The 19,436-nt window shown below is 47.8% G+C and overlaps 1 protein-coding gene across 2 annotated transcripts in view; it reads right to left on the bottom strand.

The window, feature by feature from the left end:
• Nucleotides 1-861: 861 nt before the first annotated feature.
• Nucleotides 862-19,436, bottom strand: part of kirrel1b (kirre like nephrin family adhesion molecule 1b) — a 30,329-nt gene continuing 11,754 nt past the window's right edge. The window contains exons 2-15 of one of the 2 annotated variants that reach the window (XM_047028179.1): nt 14,950-15,099; nt 11,822-11,971; nt 11,401-11,558; nt 10,579-10,729; nt 10,118-10,223; nt 9,859-10,007; nt 9,309-9,436; nt 8,580-8,706; nt 8,197-8,297; nt 6,784-7,000; nt 6,157-6,261; nt 5,753-5,880; nt 5,101-5,178; nt 862-5,006 (exon numbers count right to left, since the gene is read on the bottom strand). In XM_047028179.1, coding sequence (XP_046884135.1) covers nt 4,296-5,006; nt 5,101-5,178; nt 5,753-5,880; nt 6,157-6,261; nt 6,784-7,000; nt 8,197-8,297; nt 8,580-8,706; nt 9,309-9,436; nt 9,859-10,007; nt 10,118-10,223; nt 10,579-10,729; nt 11,401-11,558; nt 11,822-11,971; nt 14,950-15,099 — 2,459 coding nt within the window. In that variant the 3' untranslated portion in view covers nt 862-4,295. Of the gene's footprint in view, nt 5,007-5,100; nt 5,179-5,752; nt 5,881-6,153; nt 6,262-6,783; nt 7,001-8,196; nt 8,298-8,579; nt 8,707-9,308; nt 9,437-9,858; nt 10,008-10,117; nt 10,224-10,578; nt 10,730-11,400; nt 11,559-11,821; nt 11,972-14,949; nt 15,100-19,436 lie in introns of both variants that reach the window. The other variant, XM_047028178.1, reaches the window with a different exon arrangement.

Here is a 19,436-nt window from a genome sequence, read left to right on the forward strand (position 1 = left end):
AGTTTTCTTCTTGACTGCTGTTCCTTTCAAAACCACAAGATGGCGAAAGCGTGTTGCAGATTGTGACCGTGGCCGCCCTCTCCTCAGTCCCTCAGCTTCTTAGCCTCCTGGAGACAAAGACAGTGACATCATCTGCAGAGGAACAGAGGGTGTACGAAGGACAAATGTTTTGGAATGCATGACATCACTCTCCCACCATATGATAATGTCACAGATGAGTGACATTATCAAGATGAGTGCAACATAGAAGACCAATACAGCCGACAATCTGTAAGGTTGACAATAAACTCTCTGAATGGGAATTAGGAGTGGAATAGGATGACGTGAGTGGCGTGCAGCCAAGGTTATCTCTGCAGTTATTCCTCTCTAGAACAGGTTGACAGTGCCGAGGAGAGGAGGGCTAGGGCGTCACGACTCCTACAACACCAGCGATCCAGCCCATGACCTCTTCCTCTCCATTTCTCATTTCATGTCTGTCTCTCTCTCTCCAATTATTGGTATGCATTTTCTCTCCCATCTCCTTACCATCTCTCTCGCTCTTCTTCTGTCTGTGCTGTAGAATGGGAGGGGGGAGGGGAGGAATACACCTGACTGTTCCTTCTCAGGCCTGTGTCTAGCATAAAGGCCCAACTATAAAATACTAAGTCATTTTCTTCTACAATCCGACTTTCAGATACAAACTTGGATTTTGTCGGCTGAATTTGACCGTTTTTTGTTCTTTCCCCAACACTTTGACGATTTGTTTCCCAGTCATAGATGATGCATGTCAGTGCATAAAAACAGGGGGTTGTAAGTACTCAGTGTGAGACCAGGCTGCATTTTTCAGGCAAACTGGTTGAAAAAACAAAGCCACAAAGGAGACAGTCATTGTCTCATTGTCATTGATCTTATGAAATCTGTGTCATTTCTTTATTTTCTGTAATACTGTGGAAAAATAATTACATACAATTTAAAAAAATACCAAATAAAACAAATACAGAAATAAAAGAAGAATAAAAAGAAGAATTTAATCAAATGTTTGTTTTTGTAACTTTTTTCTTAGTTATACAGAGAAACAAATACTGAATGTGAAACCAATAACAACAATAACACAGGATATAATCCTATTATAGTCCTATTTTAACAAATAATAAAAAACTTGATTGTGACAGGAATGAAATGGAGGAAATACCCATACACACACACACACACACACACTCATTTTTTTTTTAAGTGCAAAGATGATATAAAATCCTTCATAGCACTGATCAGAATTGTCACTACAACGAGCAGGAACAAATTCCAGAATCATGGCGGTTCCCGAAGCAGTTAGTTAGTGAGCGTCACCCACTCAGCAGCTGCATGCAACATTAGTGTCTTCGTGTCCTAAGGCCTCATGATGTCTCCATTACTCTGTCTCTCCATCTGTCCCTTGCTTCCATTTATAGAGCCCCAGCGACCCTACGACCACGCACGTCGCACACGCACTTTCACAACACTCGAGGTCATCAATACACATGCACATTCACAAGCATCCACACACATACACACAAACTGTACACACAAATGTCTGCTGCATTTGTTTGTCTGCTTATGTTTTTTGCACAGTCTTTTGGCACCCACATGAGATTCAAAACACTACTGTAAACCACATCTGACAGTCGTGGTCACAGATAGCACACCACAGGACCGATCAGAACGCCTGCCTGGTGTCCCCATTCAGCTGAACCTGGGCAGGGCTTGGCCTGGGTTTAGTCTGGGCAGTCTCGCTCACTTATGACTGGGGTATGCAGTCCTTTTGGCCACAAACACATATTTACCATTCTGCCTTTTCTATGATAGCCCCATTCACAAAAGAACAAAAATAAATACGTTTGAACATATCCTTTCATTCTTTGATCGTTGACGTCAAACCATGATGTTTTACAATAAACATAACATGACAAGAAGCACACAGATTTTTTCGTAAAGGAAAGGCATTTATAAAATCCAATGGACGATGAACATGATTGGAATGCGCTTATGAAGCTATTATAATGATTCGAAACAGAAGATTGCATCCTTCCCCCAGTCACCTGGACACACACACGTCTATATATGTACAGCTATATATCTAATCTACTCCTATTTAACTATAGGTAAGATAACTGTATCAAAAGCTACTAAAGAAGACCTAGAGAAGGTGACCTAGAGGAGGAGGAGGTATAAAGTGTGGTTTGGGATTCCTTTCTCTCGGCTCATCGCCTTCTGTGGATGCAGCCTCGTCCCAAATAGAGCTACAGACCCTAGACCCTGGGCTCGAAGACCACAGATCTTCGACTGAGCTGCAGCTGAACAGCTGAGGTACCGCATTAGGGACGTTAACATCCACCTTCCTAGCCAGAAGAAGAATCCCCCCTCAAGCTCCGGGGTTGATGTCTGGGTTTATTACTGTCAGGCAGGGCTACACCTCACACGAGCAGTATGCTCAGTTTGTCAGCTTGTGTCTAGGGTTGCCTCTAGGGGCTGGCCCGATGCAGGAACCTCACCACCACCACCACCATTATTTGACCCTTTGTCCATGTACCTGTTTTCTCCAAGTACTGGTCCCTGTTCGACCTCCCTCCATCCATGACGACCCACAATCTTCTCTGAACAGTCAAGATAGGACAATTCAATGTCAAATCAGCTGATGATTGTCAACATCCTATATGCTGAAGATACATTGATGACATGGTCTGAGTTCACCCCATTCTCTAAGTCCCTTTTCCGATCTACTTCCTCAGAGTAATATGGTTAGACTTCAAGCCTTGATGAACAAAGTCCACATCCGAAAGACCCCTCGTATTTTTGACAAACCCTTTATGCAAAAGCCAGGTTTAATAAGGGTCATAACCACAAGTGCACAGAGTAGGATGCCATTTACTGAGCTTGCCGTTCGCCATCTGGTGACTTAGCAGACTAAGGTTTTTGAATCTCTTAGGTGACTCAGCAAATCAATCGTTCAGTTGATGACGTCGTAACCCCCACCCCCCCTGTCCTCCCCAACTCCACACAACACAGCCTCAACACAGAATCCTCTGAACATCGATTTAAAAAGTGAATGTCACTCGAACATGTCTCAGAACCTTTGGTCCACAACTCCTTATAAAAATATTACAAAATGTTTGTAAATGCCTTTTTTCAGCTTTCGATATAAACATGGAAAAAGGTCCTATTCTACTGTGCTGGGGAACGAGGAGCACGTCAATATTGGGAGGATTGGGAGGATATTCATACAAATTGCAAAGATTCATCAAATGCTGAATTTGCTTTCTTCAAACGTACAGATCGACCTCAGGTGAAATACGCATACAGAAATGCAACCTCACGGAGTATAAAAAACGAGGAAGGAGATAGAGGAACTTGCTACAGCTTTGTCTCTTGAGTACAAGTGGCATGTAACAAAAGAAATGTCACTTCTTTGTTTGTAGTCAGTTATCTTGGAGTATGATGAAAGCTTCCGTGTTTGGCACCCGCTCCACACATCATGTTGCCTCTAGTCAATCTCTGACGTTGTTCGAAGGCCACCATAACATCTCCCTCTGTGATCCAGGGTGGCACTCCTCTGTCATGCCAGTAACGATACCAGTTTGTCATCAAACTGGGAGGGGGCAGTGGTAAAAAGTGCCGCACTTCCAAAGCACGAGACGTCACCTTGCTGTGATGCTGCAAAATCGCAAGAACGTCTCTGTGTGTGTGTGTGTGTCTGTGTGTGTATAAAGATGCAAGACTTTGTCATCGTGTGGGAACATGTGTCAGTGTGCACCATTGGGATCACTTCTTTAGATCATTATATAACGTTTATACAGGCTAATTATTCAAACGGTTACCAAACCTAATCTTCAGCTGGGTTTATTTACAACAATGTGAATGAGAGGCAAGCTAGACGGAGTCACACAGCGAGAGGAGGAAGAAAGGGATGAAATGTTGCAGGGTGCATTCTTTCATCCCTATTCATCCTCCATCTCTTCTTGTGGAAAGGTACTTCTAGACTTTGTGTCTCTCCTGTCTGGACTGGCTGTCACTGCTCCTGCAGCAAAACAGCCCATAATACAAAGTTTGAGAGAAACTGTGTGTGAGTGCCCTGTATATTAGATAGAGAAACGGTGTATAGCGTTATATAAAAAAGGATAGATATGCTGTATAGGGTTATGGGAGGGCTCAGATATGAATGCATGTATGGATTTTGTGTTTGTTGTTATATTGTAAGTCATTGTGTGTGTAGGTGTGTACATAACTGTGTGTGTGTGTGTGTGTGTGTGTGTGTGTGTGCGACCACTGCTCTACTGAGTGTCTCACACATGAGTTTGCATCCTCTGTGTGTGTCTGTGGGTGTCAGAGGGAGGGGAGGAGTAGGAAAAACGAGTGGAGCTTCCGTACTTCCCGAGCCCAGGCTCTGGTCCAGCCCCAGCCCCAGCCCCAGCCCCAGCTCCAGACCCTGGTCCTGGTCCTGGTCCTGGTCCTGGTCCTGGTCCTGGTCCTGGTCCTGGTCCTGGTCCTGGCCCCGGCCCCGGCCCTGCCCCCGGGCCGGGTCCTACCCCTTGTCCCGTCGGGTACATCTCATAGGCTGGCCCTCCCTCCAAGGGCGGGGCGAAGCCCATTCGGTAGGTGGGGTACTGGGCAGGATAGCCATAGTTGTCATAGGCCAGCTGAGTGCTAGCATCCAATAGGCCGCAGTCTCCGGGGAAGTCTCCGGTCTGCGGAACGGGATTGGGCGGGGCCTGTTGGCTCTGGGCTGCCCTGGTGAAGGTGTTGAACTGCGCGTAGCTGGCATGGGACATCCTGGAGGGGGGCCGGGGGTCATAGCAGCCTGCCCGTGAACCTGGCACTCCGCTGGGGGGCACTGCCCCGCTGGCACCCCCTGCAGGCCCGCTGGAGGCGGCGCCGGCCAGCCCCCCACCCAGGTTGGGGGAGCGGAACTCCCCCTGGTAGAGGATGGCACGGGACTGGGGGCGGGCCTCGTCGTGGGTGGTGGCACGCACATTGTAGTAGCCATTGGTGGGATCCTGGAGGATAGGCCAATAAGACAAGAGTGAGTTCAGATTCATGTACGCATGGCAGTTTGCTTTGAAAGGACACTTTCCTCCAGGGGTTTCTCACCTTGAGCTCGTACTCTTCGCGTGTGTCCAACGCTTCGCTTCGCAAGTCCTGCTTCAGGTCCATGTCGTCTTTGAAGGGCTGAGTGGAGGGAGAGAGGGAGACAGAGGGCAAAAACTAAACCATCAAACGACAAAACACACACACAGAGAGAGGGAGGGAGAGAAAGGAGAGAAGTAGGGAGGGAGGAAAGAGGAAAAGATAGTTTCAGGCTTTTCGTTTGGAGGAAAACAGAGCAACAAAAAGGTTAGTTCTGAGGTTGGATGAGTCCTGGGATAGTGGATTATTTGCAGGTCAAAGTGGGGAAAGCTCTAATTTTATGTCTTCCAGCCTTCCTCAAAGTAACAGAACCTCCAGGCTTTAAGTCTTAAAAGAAACAAGACTATGTCTGCGAATTTAATTATGCTATGAGACCATGGCTATTGGTGTGCTTAACAACAACAAGAGTGAGAGTGAACCCTTTGACCAAACAAAGATTCCATTTTAAGGAAGCCTTTTCAATCAATGCTCTTGCCCCAGTGCTTTCAGACAAATTGTGCTTTGTCACCTGTGTTGTTTGAGTGTGTGTGTACAGTAAAGAGTGTGTGCCCTCGCACACTCTCACGCATGCCGAGAGGAGGTCAGTGGTAACAGACAAGCCCTGTAGGAAACTCACAGAGTACATGGCTTTAACCATGCGCGTTGCCGTGGATACGCTGGCGGAGTCTTCCTCCAGACTATGGGTCTCCTTGTTGACCGTCTCTACTTTGATGTCAGGTTTACCCAGCGTGACCCCACGGCGACCTGGAAGCAGACCCGAATGCATTAAGCACACGCGGAAGATATGTCCGACATATGGTACAGTCATGGGAAGGGAGAGAGAGAAACAGAGATATGTAGACAGCGAGACAGACAGCGAGACAAAGCAATAGAGACAGACAGACAGACAAAGAGAGAAAGAGACAGAGACAGAGAGAGCGAGGTAGAAAGAGAGACAGACAGATAGAGAGAGAGATATAGAAAGAGACAGGGAGAGCGAGGCATATAGAGAGACAGGGAGACTTGGTAAGCACTGACTGCCTTTGCGTTGGCGGTAGAGGAAGAGAGCCAGGGCCAGCAGGAAGAGCAGCAGCAGGATGGAGGAGCCCACGGTCCCTCCAGCGATGATCCCCACAGGCACCATCTCTGTCAGACACACAGGGAGCCGTTACAACCCCCCACCACCACACCGCCACACCGCCACACCGATTGACCTCGCATTACGGTTCTATTCCGGTCAGGAAGCCATGTCGCAAACAAAACCCAACCGACTCAAGACCTTCCAACATCTTGGATTTCAATCAATGATCTCTGCTTTCCTCAGGCCTCTCGCTTCACCTTGATATTGGGCAATCACGGCAGCCCACGTGTAAATCCTGTATTGATTTAAACAATGATTACTGAACTACCAGACCGTTTGATTGGGTTGCAGCACACCCAGCACAAACTCCTTCCAAATGTCAATAAGACGTCGATAAGATGTTATGTCAGGGAAAGTTATGACGAGGGTTAATTCATTCATCCAGATTCTTACTGTCACGTGGCTCATGTTCTACACTGTACTGGATCACTTCAGGTACAGGACTTTCCTTAGTGTACAAGCTTCAAAAGAAGGCGTTTGGGATAGAGGGTCAAGCTGTGTGTATGCAGGTGTGTGTGTGTGTGTACCGTTCTCCTCCAGGGTGATGATCATGGTGCCGGGTCCGAAGGCGTTCCAGGCCGTACAGTTGTAGGGGGAGTGGAAGTCGGACTCCATGACGTTGTTGATGGTGAGGGTGGAGAGGACAGCGCCCCCTTGGGACTGGGGCTTGCTCTGCTCCACCGTGTACCTCTCCAGCAGTGTCCCCTTCTCCTTCTCCCACACGTTCTCCTTCCACGCCCACACCTGCAGGGCCGGACACACAGGCACACACACACACACACACACACAGGCAGACACACACACACAGGCAGGGCAGACACACACCCCCACACAGGCAGACATGCACACACACACACACACACACACACACACACACACAGGCAGACACAAGAGATTGAGTGGATGGAGGTCTTTGAATCGTGCTATGCCTAGCAGAGCACAAGACACTCCCACACACACACAGCCAAGGACACACCCCGCTGCGGCAGGTGAACACGAGCAATAAAAAGTCCAGCAGGTTTTTCTACTTAAAATCTGCTGAAGCAGTTATACTATTAAATATGAAGAATGGATGCATCAAATATGCATAGGCCCACATGTTGTGCTAATGTACCTTTTAACCTGGATAGAGGCAGGAGACGGGTGGGAGTGAAACAAAAGATTTCAAATCATTTCTCCAGACCCCATTACACATTACACACACATTACACACACACACACACACACACACATACAAATGCACCCGTAGAAACACACATGCAAACAAGCAGGCACTCACACACAGACACACACTTGTACATATACAGTACACACGTTTACCAACTGCAATACCCCACCACACACACACACACCCAAGCTTGGCAATCCTTCATATTTCATAGGTCCTCTGTTTCTGCATTAAACTAAAATGATGATGTCGTGTCACATTATACACTCACAGCACTCACAGAGGGAGGGGCCAGAGTGGATTTGATAAAAGCCCAGATTTGTGTCATGTCCCCATTCCTAGACTGGATAATTAACACTGAAAGGTACAGAACTTTTCTCTCTGGCTCTCTCTACCATCACTCTCAAATGACTCTCTCTCTCTTCACCTTTCAACCCTCTGCAAACCCTACAATGTAGATTTTCTCTCTACAGAATCGCTCTCTTTTTGTTCCCCTCTTTTTGAAACAGTTTTAATATTTTGTCTACAATTGTTCTTAGTTTTTAAAAAGAATTTTAGACATTTCTTTTGTTAAACATCAGAAATTTTGGTTCTGTTATTGGTTCACTAAGAAGGGTGCTACAGTGCATATCATGTTTTGCCTGTACTCAGTCCCAAAAGGGCTTATTACGTAAAAGGGTAATTATATACACTGGCCACATATACCATGGAGCTAAACTATTTCAGACATTTTACATCACAAAATGTACAGCGTTTGCACTACAGCACTCACAATCTTATCAGGAGGGGGAGTGCTGGCGATAAAACACTTGACCTCTCCTTTCTCCCCTCTCACTGCGTACTGCACAGACTCACTGGAGATGATGGGAGGACCTGAGGGAGGAGAGAAGAGAGAAAGAGAGAAAGACAGAAAGTGAAAAGGGGGAGGAGGTTAAGAGAGAGACAGAGAAAAGTCTCGTTTGAATACAGAGTTGTAAGAGGAAAGTCTTGATACAGTGAGATGTATACTTGTACAAGATAGCAGACCTTATTGTGTATAGTATTGTGTCTTCGTTTAATGAGCATGTAACATTGTACATGGAACTCAATTCAGTAGTACATTATTCACTGCGTGACACTGTGTTGTGTGGGAGAGTATCTGTGATAGGAACTAACCATTGACGGTGAGAGTGACCTCTGTCTCACCCACTCCTATCCTGGGAACGATGGCCTTACACACATATTGACCTGCATCTGCCTGGCTCACTGACTTCAGGTACAGCTGGTTGTTGTTACTGAGGACCTATAAACGCACAGATACACACACACCCACCCAGAGAGATGTAGATTGTTAGAGAGGAAAAGGGAGGAGAAGGAGAGAAGAAGGAGAGATATACAGATATTTAATTCATAAAACATGTTGGTTTTCTCGGCAGGCTCCATTACATTTCCTGGGGCCCTCTTTCCCCTCGTTCAGCATGAATTAAAGATTCGGGGTTTGAATGTGCAAGTTCATCCTGAACGTGTGGTTTAGAGCTCAATAAACATTTACACAGTTGTGGGTTAAGGTTAGCAGACTTTAAAGGATTCAAAGATTTGAGGCGAGCGAAACGCATTGCAGAATGAAAGATTAGGACGGGCGCTCCAGGCTCAGAAGAGATGCACGGGTCAAGGTGCAGTGTGTGCGGCCAGTGTACTGTGCGTGTGTGTGTGCGGTGTGTGTGCGGTGTGTGTGTCTGCGGTTGCGTGTCTGAGGGTGTGTGTGTGTGCGGTGTGTGTGCAGCGTGTGAGGCGTGTGTGCGGCGTGTGTGCAGCGTGTGCAGCGTGTGTGCAGCGTGTGAGGCGTGTGTGCAGCGTGTGTGCAGCGTGTTAGGCGTGTGTGCAGCGTGTGAGGCGTGTTCTCACCATGCTGGAGCCCTTCTTGGTCCAGGTCAGGGTCAGGGGGGGGTTTCCTGACCACTTGCAGTTGAGCGTGACGTCAGAGTCGAGGTCCACCGTCACTGGCCTGGGCTCCACCACTAGGATAGGACCGACTAGGAGAGATGGGGGAAGGGCCAGATGAGAGAGGAACAGAGAGAGAGAGAGACAGAGAGAGAGAGTTGAGGGGAGATGAGAGGGGAGATGAGAGGGGAGCAGATGGAGAAGTAACCTTGAGTAAATGACACACACAGTCCTTTGTGTACTCTTTCCATCTATCCTTCCATCCATTCATCCATCCAACATTCATCCATCCATCCATCCATCTGTTCATTAATCAATGTATCCTTCCTGAGAGACATCGAGACACGAACAGCTGAAACATTGTAAATTAACCAGCCAGCCAGACATAGTCAGCCAACTGGATAGGCAGACGGACAGATAGGCAGGCAAACAGACAAACAGCCAGACAGCCAGCCAGAGAGCCAGCCAGACAGGTGGCCAGCCAGCCAGGGATGAGGGAGGAGTCAGTACTCACAGTGGACATCGACCAGGATGCTGACGTTAGTGCTGCCCACGGCGTTGAACACCTGACAGGAAACAGGCTCAGTGAAGAAGGAGTGGTCGGCCGTGGTCATGAACACACTCTCTCGGGCCCCCTCCAGGAGAACACCCCCCTTCGCCCACCTGAGACACACACACACACATGAGCACACGCCCTCACACACACACATGGATGTACACATACACATGCACACACATGACTGTACTGAGATGCTCCCGAAGTTGACACACACCTGTATCCCATGATGGGGGGGTTGGCATATGCCTGGCAGGTGAATATGACTCTCTCTCCCTCCAGGACTGAGCGAGGCTCTATGGACAATGTTACAGTGGGGGGGTCTGGGGGGCAGAGAGAAGGGGGGGGGGGGGGGGGCAGAGAGAAGGGGAGAGAGTGGGGGGGCAAAATAATATTAGACATTGAAGTAAACATCATGCAGTAACAAATAAAACCCTCCAGGACATCCTCATGACATCAAACAAAAACACACACTTACAGTACAAGGTACTTGAAAAATATGTACAGCGTAAGGTGTCAGGAAGTAGAGTTTGAGTGTATTCTATCTTTAGACCTCTACGGTATTCAGATTTGCACCTGCTTCTCCATCCCATCCCCCTCCACCACACACACACACAGACACACACAGACACACACAGACACACACACACACACACACACACACAGGGGCAGGCTTACGGTGGACGTTGAGCATGATGGATGTGCGTTTGCCCAGGGGCACGGCCATGTTAGTGGCCACGCAGGTGAAGTTGCGGCCTGTGTCTGTGTCCTGGGGGATGAGGGGGAGATAGCTCCGTGTGGTCACCCTCTTCCTGTCTGGGAGCACTTCCTGTGGGGGGGGGGGGGGGGGGGAGAAAATAAGAGGAGGAGGAGAGGGAAGGGATAGTAACTTGAAGGTGAACACACTGTTTAGATGTATAAACAGTGTGAGTGGGGGTTCATGTGCATGTCTGGTTTTATATCCCAGTCGTATCTTTTCTCAGGTGTATGTATGTGTGTACATTACTTGATGTATTTGTTTGTGTCAGAGTGTCTGTGTGTGTCAGTGTGTGTGTATCTCTGTTCGTCTATGCCTGTATGTGACTTTGCGTGTCAGTGTCCATGCAATGTGTTTGTTTTGCGTTCGTGTCTGAGTGTGCTTGTGTATGCCTGTAAGCCTATAAGCCTGTGCGTGTGCCCATGTGTGTGAGTGTGTGCCCATTTGCGTGTGTGTATTTGTATACCCATTTGTATATGATTGTGTGTGTTTCTGTGTGCCTGGGTTCTCATATGTGGGAGTGTGTGTCCTGATGTGTGTGTGTCCTGGTGTGTGTGTGCCCTGATTTGTGTGTGTCCTGGTGTGTGTGTGCCCTGATTTGTGTGTGTCCTGGTGTGTGTGTGCCCTGGTGTGTGTGTGTCCTGGTGTGTGTGTGTCCTGGTGTGTGTGTGTCCTGGTGTGTGTGTGCCCTGGTGTGTGTGTGTCCTGGTGTGTGTGTGTCCTGGTGTGTGTGTGTGACTCACGGTGGAGCTGTGTGCTCCCTCCAGGACCACCCCGTCCCTCTGCCACTCGATGACAGCGAGGGGCTTGGCTCCTCTGGTCACACAGCTCAGGTTGTGGGGCGTGCCGGCGATCAGCAGGATCTCTGGAGCTCCCTCCACCACCGGCTCGTCTGGAGGGACTGGACACACACTCCAGTTCATCACTACACTGCTACTTGCTGTAGCCACACAGGGGTCTGTTTCCCCTGGTTTGCTCCAATGCAGATCCAGATCATGATATTAAATCATTTTTTGGATAAATACAGTGACCTACACACACACACATCGTTTCACAGTTCCAGTAGATGTTCTGTCTTGATCGTATTATATTGGGTTAGTATACTCCTTCACTCATGTACAAATCGATCCCCACAAGCACACACAGACAGTCCTGCAGCCTTACTGAGGACGGTGAGTTTGGCTCTGCGGGATCTCAGGGCCGCCTCGGTGGCCTGGCACTCGTACAGGGAGTCATCAGACAGGTCTGCCGAGGAGATCTCCAGGTTGTACTGGCCGATGTCTATCACCCGCAGCACACGGTACCTTGGCCAGGCTGGAAACACACATACAGATATACATACAGACACACATATGCACACACACACACACACACACACAAATACACACACACACATGTATTCAAACACACAACCAGAAGAAGAGAAAGCTGGGGTGAGATTGTGTGTACCTGACTCACAAGTCATGGGTGTGACAGATACAAAAACCATGACACACACACACACACACACGGAGACGCAGTACATACATACATAACTACTCACTACACACACATCCACATAAGAACATACAGTGCCCTCCAAAAGTATTGGAACAGTGAGGCGAATTCCTTTATTTTTGCTGTAGACTGAAAACATTTGGGCTTGACATCAAATAATGAACGTGAGACCAGAGATCAACGTTTCAGCTTTTATTTCCAGGTATTTACATCAGGATCTGATGCACAACTAAGAAAATATCACATTTTGTTTGAATCCACCCATTTGTCATGTGAGCAAAAGTATTGGAACAGATATACTTAAAACATATTTAAGTGAATAAGACTTAATATTTAGTTGCAAATCCTTTGCTTTCAATAACTGCAGCAAGTCTGTGACCCATTGACGTCACCAAACTTTTGCATTCTTCCTTTTTGATGCTTTCCCAGGCTTTCACTGCAGCCTCTTTCAGTTGTTGTTGGTTTTGTGGGGTTCCTCCCTTCAGTCTCCTCTTAAGCAGGTAAAATGCATGCTCTATAGGGTTTAAGTCTGGAGATTGACTTGGCCAGTCTAATACCTTCCATTTCTTGCCCCTGATGAACTCCTTTGTTGTTTTGGCAGTGTGTTTTGGGTCGTTATCTTGCTGCATGATGAAGGCTCTGCCAATCAGTTTGGTTGCATCTTTCCTTAAATTGGCAGACAAAATGTTTCTGTAGACTTCCGAGTTCATTTTGCTGCTGCCATCATGTGTTACATCCTCAATGAAGATTAATGAGCCCGTCCTAGAAGAAGCCATGCAAGCCCAAGCCATGACATTACCTCCACCGTGTTTCACAGATGAGCTTGTGTGTTTGGGATCATGAGCAGTTCCTTTCTTTCTCCAAACTTTAGCCTTTCCATCACTTTGGTAAAAGTTAATCTTTGTCTCATCAGTCCATAAAACTTTGTCCCAGAATTTTTGAGGTTCATCTCTGTACTTTTTGGCAAATTCCAGCCTGGCCTTCCTATTCTTCTTGCTAATGAGTGGTTTGCATCTTCTGGTGTAGCCCTTGTACTTTTGTTCATGAAGTCTTCTGCGAACAGTAGATAGTGATACCTTCACTCCTGCCATCTGGAGGTTGTTGCTGATCTCACTAACAGTTGTTTTAGGGTCTTTCTTTACAGCTCTCACAATGTTTCTGTCATCAACTGCTGATGTTTTCCTTGATCTACCTGTTCGACGTCTGTTACTTAGTACACCAGTAGTTTTCTTCTTCTTCAGGACATTCCAAATGGTTGTACTGGCTATGGCCAATGTTTCTGCAATGGCTCTGATTGATTTTCCATCTTCTCTAAGACTCACAATTGCTTGTTTTTCACCCAAAGACAGCGCTCCGGTTTTCATGTTGTTTTCACCTCTGAATACAGTCTGAATAGACAAAACCTATCTTACCCAATCTGAACCTGAGTGTAGACATTCAGTGGTATTTATTGATTGAATAATGTATGTAATAGGACACACCTGGGCAACAAAACACACCTGTCAGTCATATGTTCCAATACTTTTGCTCACGTGACAAATGGGTGGGTTCGAACAAAAAGGTGATATTTTCTAATTTGTGCATCAGATCCTGATGTAAATACCTGGAAATAAAAGCTGAAACGTTGATCTCTGGTTTCACATTCATCGTTTGATGTCAAGCCCAAATGTTTTCAGTCTACAGAAAAAATAAAGGAATTGGCCTCACTGTTCCAATACTTTTGGAGGGCACTGTACATCGACATGTCTACAAGGCTATAGATTACGTATGCTTCAGCCGCTCTAGATATATAAATGAATGGCCACAGTTCCGAGCAGTTTTCATCCTATTCACACACAGCTCAGACAATAGAACAGCACATTTCACAACGTGTTTGTCTCCACAAGGGGGCAGACCAGGATATTAGCGGCGCATTCGCATCATGACATCATCGATTTGGATTCCGAAGGGGACAAAAGTATTGGTACCGGTTACATCATCCGCTCCTCCACCTACCAGCATAGCAACTGTCACCGAGGGGAAGTGTAGGGGGAGGAGACGGAATGAACCTGCGTGCAGGTGGGTGAAACCAGGAGGCTTTGAGCGTGTGCGCGCACATGTGGATACGTGCCTGTGTGTGAGAGAGGATGAAGGATGGGGTGTGCATACTGAACATATGTGTGTGTTCCCACATGCCTGCCATACGTGTCTGTGCGCGAGTGTGTGTGCGTGTGTGTGGGTGTGTGTGTGTGTGGGTGCGTGTGCGTGTGTGCGTGCAAGGCGTATACACTAGCTACAGTGTGAGGTGTGCTCTGCATATGTCTGCATTTCAACCCCAGCCAGAGAAAACCAAGACAATATGGACGGAAAATTGACCTGCTGAATGGGGGGGAGAGAGAGAGAAGGAGGGAAGCTAACAGCGGAGAGGAGAGGAGGAGGATAAGAAGAAGGAAAGATAGAGAGATGTGTCTACGGTGGATGGCGTAGCACGCGGTGCTTCATTCTGAATGGACCCTCAGAGGAGGAAGCAAGGACAAAGGACCATGGAGAGAGGGAGGGAGAGAGAGAGAGAGAGAGAGGGGAGAGAGAGAGAGAGAGGGAGAGAGAGAGAGAGATGACCTTTACTGAACTTGTGAACTTGTGAATTAAATTGAGTTGAACACCACATCTCAGATCATTACCTCAGTGATCCGTGTGTGTGTGCGTGTGCACGCAAGTGTATGCATGTGCGGCGGCCTGAGTCTGTACACATGTGTGCTTGTGTCTTCGTGTGTGCACACATGACAAGACACGCGTGTGCGTGTGTGTGTCCTCACCCCTGAGGCCCTCTCCAACGCCCAACGCCAGCCCATCCTTGGTCCACTGCACGATGCCAGTGTAGTTGAACACCACACAGGACAGCACCACCCTCTCTCCCAGCACCACCGACTGGTCTGCAGGCTCCTGGGAGAACCTGGCCGTCCACACTGGGAGAGGAAGGGGAGAGGGGGATCAGCGAGTGTGTGTGTGTGTGTGTTTGTGTTTGCAACATATGCGTATATCTATGACATAAGTAGTCTGTCCGTATTTAAGGATGACTGTAAAGGTACACATAAACAGAGCAGTATTCAGACTCTGTGCATCGTCCTACAGCGCGTGGAGAGCAGGTGGGGAGCGGAGAGTTTGCACGTCAATATTTTCATACGTTTGCATCATCAGGTACAAATATTTCATATTTCCGTGAAATTGTTGCAGAGGGTTCATTAATTACAGTAAGATATAAGAGAACACAAATGACATGAACATGCGCACACGACCACACGCACACTCTAGTGGTCTTCCCCAGGGCAGTACTTTTCTTGGATCGTGGTTAAAACAATTCTACAGTAATAGCTCATTAGTGTAGCTAACACACACACACACACAAAACCATGATGAACATTTTTGTTGTTGAGAAAGTCGTCTCATGAGAGAATCTAAACGAAGCAAAAAGAGAGGGAGAATCTCCCGATCTGAGCACTGACACCGAGGCCCACATGTTGGGCTGGAGGAGGAGGGAGAGATTAGGTTTATCTGAGGCTTTTCTCCTATCGCTCCCACATCACTTTCAACTTCCACATCAAGATTTCCCCTCAAAGACGCTGAAAAAGCATCAATGGTTACAATAACGACAGCGAAGGCTCGGTGCTGAATGTTATCGGCGCGACCGATGGGATCCAGACTTGTGAGTTTGGTCTTGTCATCCCCAGAGTCTCTGATTGACACGCAAACTCAATAACAACTGCCTCACAACACAGCTTTTAGACTGTCGTTCAGATGTATTCATATCTGTCCCCCCGGGACTGTTCATTCAACATTTGCTCAATAGTGAGAGTCGGACAGCACATTTCACTGTTTTTAAACGAAATCAAATACGAATATAGAGAATTAGGAGCTTTTGGGTCTGAGGGACGTCCATCCTGAAGCAGGTCTGAGGCCCCATGCGTTACAGGCTGTGTCATCCAGCGCCTGATTAAGCTGATTCCCTCAGACTGTGTCTGTGTGCAAACAATTCAAGAGCCGGTGAAACTCTCTTTCCCATCACGGAAGACGAAAAAGAAACGTTAGACCGAAAGAGGAGGTGGGTTGAGAGAATCAGACGAGAAAGAAGGGGAGATGAGGAAAAATATCAAAAGTGAAAGATGCTGAGAGAGGAAGAGGGGAGGTGTGGAAGGAGAGCAAGAAAGAGAGAGAGGGGGGAGGCCTGGGGCTGAGACTCAGAAAGAGGAGGAGAACACAACACTGACAGAAAACAGAGATGTAATTAACCCTGCGGGATCCCATCTTACTCCTCTCCCCTCATCCCTCTCTCTGTTGTGCACTCTTTCTCTCTCTCTCTCTCTCTCTCTCTCTCTCTCTCTCTCTCTCTCTCTCTCTCTCTCTCTCTCTCTCTCTCTCCCTCTCTCTCTCTCTCTCTCTCTCTCTCTCTCTCTCTCTCTCTCTCTCTCTCTCTCTCTCTCTATCTCTCTCTCTCTCTCTCTCTCTCCCCCCCCTCTTTCTCTTACTCCCCGTCTCCCTCGTCCTTGCCTCGCTCTCCATTGTGTATCCTCCCGCTCCTATGCTGCTACCTTGAAAACGATCCCCCTTCCCCCCCCCCCCTCTCCCTGTCCCTTCCTCTTTCCGTCTCCTGTTCCCTCTCTCTGTGCCTCTGTGGCCTGGGGGCAGCAGTAGTGGACGCCGGCTGGCCCCCCGCATGCCTCGTCAGTCCACTCCCCCCGCATCGCTCCCTCTCGCCCCCCGCATCGCTCCCTCTCGCCCCCCGCATCGCTCCCTCTCGCCCCTCGCATTGCTCCCTCTTGCCCCCCGCATTGCTCTCTCTCGCCCCCCGCATCGCTCCCTCTCGCCCCCCGCATTGCTCCCTCTCGCCCCCCGCATTGCTCCCTCTCGCCCCCCCCGCATCGCTCCCTCTCGCCCCCCGCATCGTTCCAATTGCATAACAGCCAACAACCACAGAGGTAAGATGCGAGGTGGTCTCAAAGTATGTGTAAAAGTAAAAAGAGACATTCATTCTTTATTTCGGATATTGTTTTATGTCGTCTGATCCTGCCGTTTGATAGAAAGTGTGAACAAACGGGTTGGTTTGACTGTGTTTGTGGGTGCGTATATGTTTCTTCTGTACGTTCATGTGAGTGTGCATGCATTTACGATGGGATTGTCGACACTTATTTGTGAGTGTGCGTATCTGTGTATCTAGGTGAGTGAGTGTGTGTGTGTGTGTGTGTGTGTGTGTGTGTGTGTGTGTGTGTGTGTGTGTGTGTGGAAAAGCAGCTATTGTATATCCATCTGTAAAAACCAACACCATGTGTGATTTCCTGTTCCCACTCTCATGGAGGCACACGCATGACAACACAGAACCAAATGAACATGCTCTCATAGGAACACTCTCATTACAGACACTCCTTCTTGTTCTGGGCTCCAAAAACCCTCTGAGAAGAATCCCTCTGAGAAGAATTCCCGGAGAATAGCGAAGCAAAGAGTACTAGTGTAGCATGGCTTTAAGAAGAGTACAAAGGCTTATTGTTGTTGTGCATTTACAGGCAGCACTGCTCACATCTGGGTGAAAAGAGCAGGGATTCAGACAAACACAGCCAATGGTCTCCACCCCACCCCCACCCCCACCCCCCACGCAGGCTGACCCTGTCCTCATCTTCCCCCCCCCCCTCACCCCTCACCCAGAACCCTCAGGCTACTCCTTGTTCCCATTTCAGCTACTAAACAACTGTGTGTCCGTGTGAACTGTAAACCGTGTATGTATCCTCTCCAAACAAGGTTGAGGCAGAGGCAAAGTGGGTGTTTGTGTGTGTTTGTTTGTAAGTGTGGTGTGTGGAGTGTCAGGGAGACAGAAAGACGGAATCAGAAGACCCCCACAGCCTGTTCTACAGCTTGGATCACAGTCCAATATTTGGCGTACATACTTTCCAGCATTCAGCCTGTGCAGAACATTCTTCCAGACTCTTATGTAAATTGTTACTGGAAACTGAAACATGACGCAAACCTCCGAGGAGTGTCTGAGAGGTCTTGAGAAAACTTTGTTCCAGTACTTCCAAGTCCCACACATTGAAAATACAAAAAACAAGAGTTTTCTAGTAGAATTTGTAAAAGGGATGTTTAGTGATGTAGAAAGCTTAGGAAGCACAGGGAACCAAAGCCTGAAACCATCATGATTAGTTTAGCCACATTCTGACTTCAAAGACATGGGTTATTATACCAGCAAGCTGCTTGGTTCACTATTTGTGGAAATGGCAGAGAAATGCACGAGCGCACGCACACACACACTACTCCCTCCAGCTCTTCCTAATTGACTTCTCATTTTTCACATTTCAGTTCAGCTCATATTTCTATTTTCCTCCATTTTTGGATTTCCCCCTTTTTCAATTATTAATCTCTCTCTCTCTCTATCTGTCTCCCTTTCTCTCTCTCAGATTTCTTCCATCTGTTTTCCGGCATGTTTTATTCACCTCTTCATTTGGGGCTGCGCTGTGGCGTTAATTGCTTCTTAAGAGAGGTAAACACGCCCCCCTCTGCCCCTGCCCCTCCCCTTCCCCTCCGTACGCTGTACACGTCTGATGACATTAGCGTCAGCGAATGAACAAGCAGCGAAAGAATGCGTGAAGAGTGTGTGTGTCTGTGTGTGTTTGCACATGTATATAGGTATTCAGTGTGCACCCTTGCACGCGCGGGTGAACGCACGTGAGGGCGAACATGAATGTGCTTTTACATTCCCAGACACGGCAGCCAACATCATTACCGTCCTCCTCTGAATGGGAGGCGATCGACTCACGCCGCGGTGCACATGCACAGTAATTAGCTCTGAGTAAATAAGCCAATTTGGAAATGCCGTTTCAATGACATGAAAGTGTCCTTGCACGGTGTTGTGAAGGCTGTAGGCGTTGTTGAGAAGCAGTCCGCTCATGTTACCTGTCTCGTTTTCTGCTTCAGTTCACCTCATATCCAGTCTCATTTGGGATTTGATATTGACAGTTTATATAAGCTCTGCAGTTGTCACATGAGGTCAGTCAATCCCTCTATTTATATTGTTGCTGCCTTTCCATCCTTTCATCTATCCATCCATCCATTCACCCATCGGTCTGTCTTTCAATCTTTCCCAGTCTGTGTCTCTGTCTGTCTGTCTCAGTGTGCGTCAAACTCGGGTCTGTCTCATCAAGTCAACATGAAGTGATGAGCAGTGTGTTTTCCCTCTCGCTCACTCACTCTCTGTCTCCCTCCCTCTCGCATCCCTTTCCCTCTTTCCTCTCTCCATCACCGTGTCCCCTCTTTTGGGTTC

Source organism: Hypomesus transpacificus, chromosome 10 (genome assembly GCF_021917145.1).
Source record: "Hypomesus transpacificus isolate Combined female chromosome 10, fHypTra1, whole genome shotgun sequence".
Taxonomy (NCBI): domain Eukaryota; kingdom Metazoa; phylum Chordata; class Actinopteri; order Osmeriformes; family Osmeridae; genus Hypomesus; species Hypomesus transpacificus.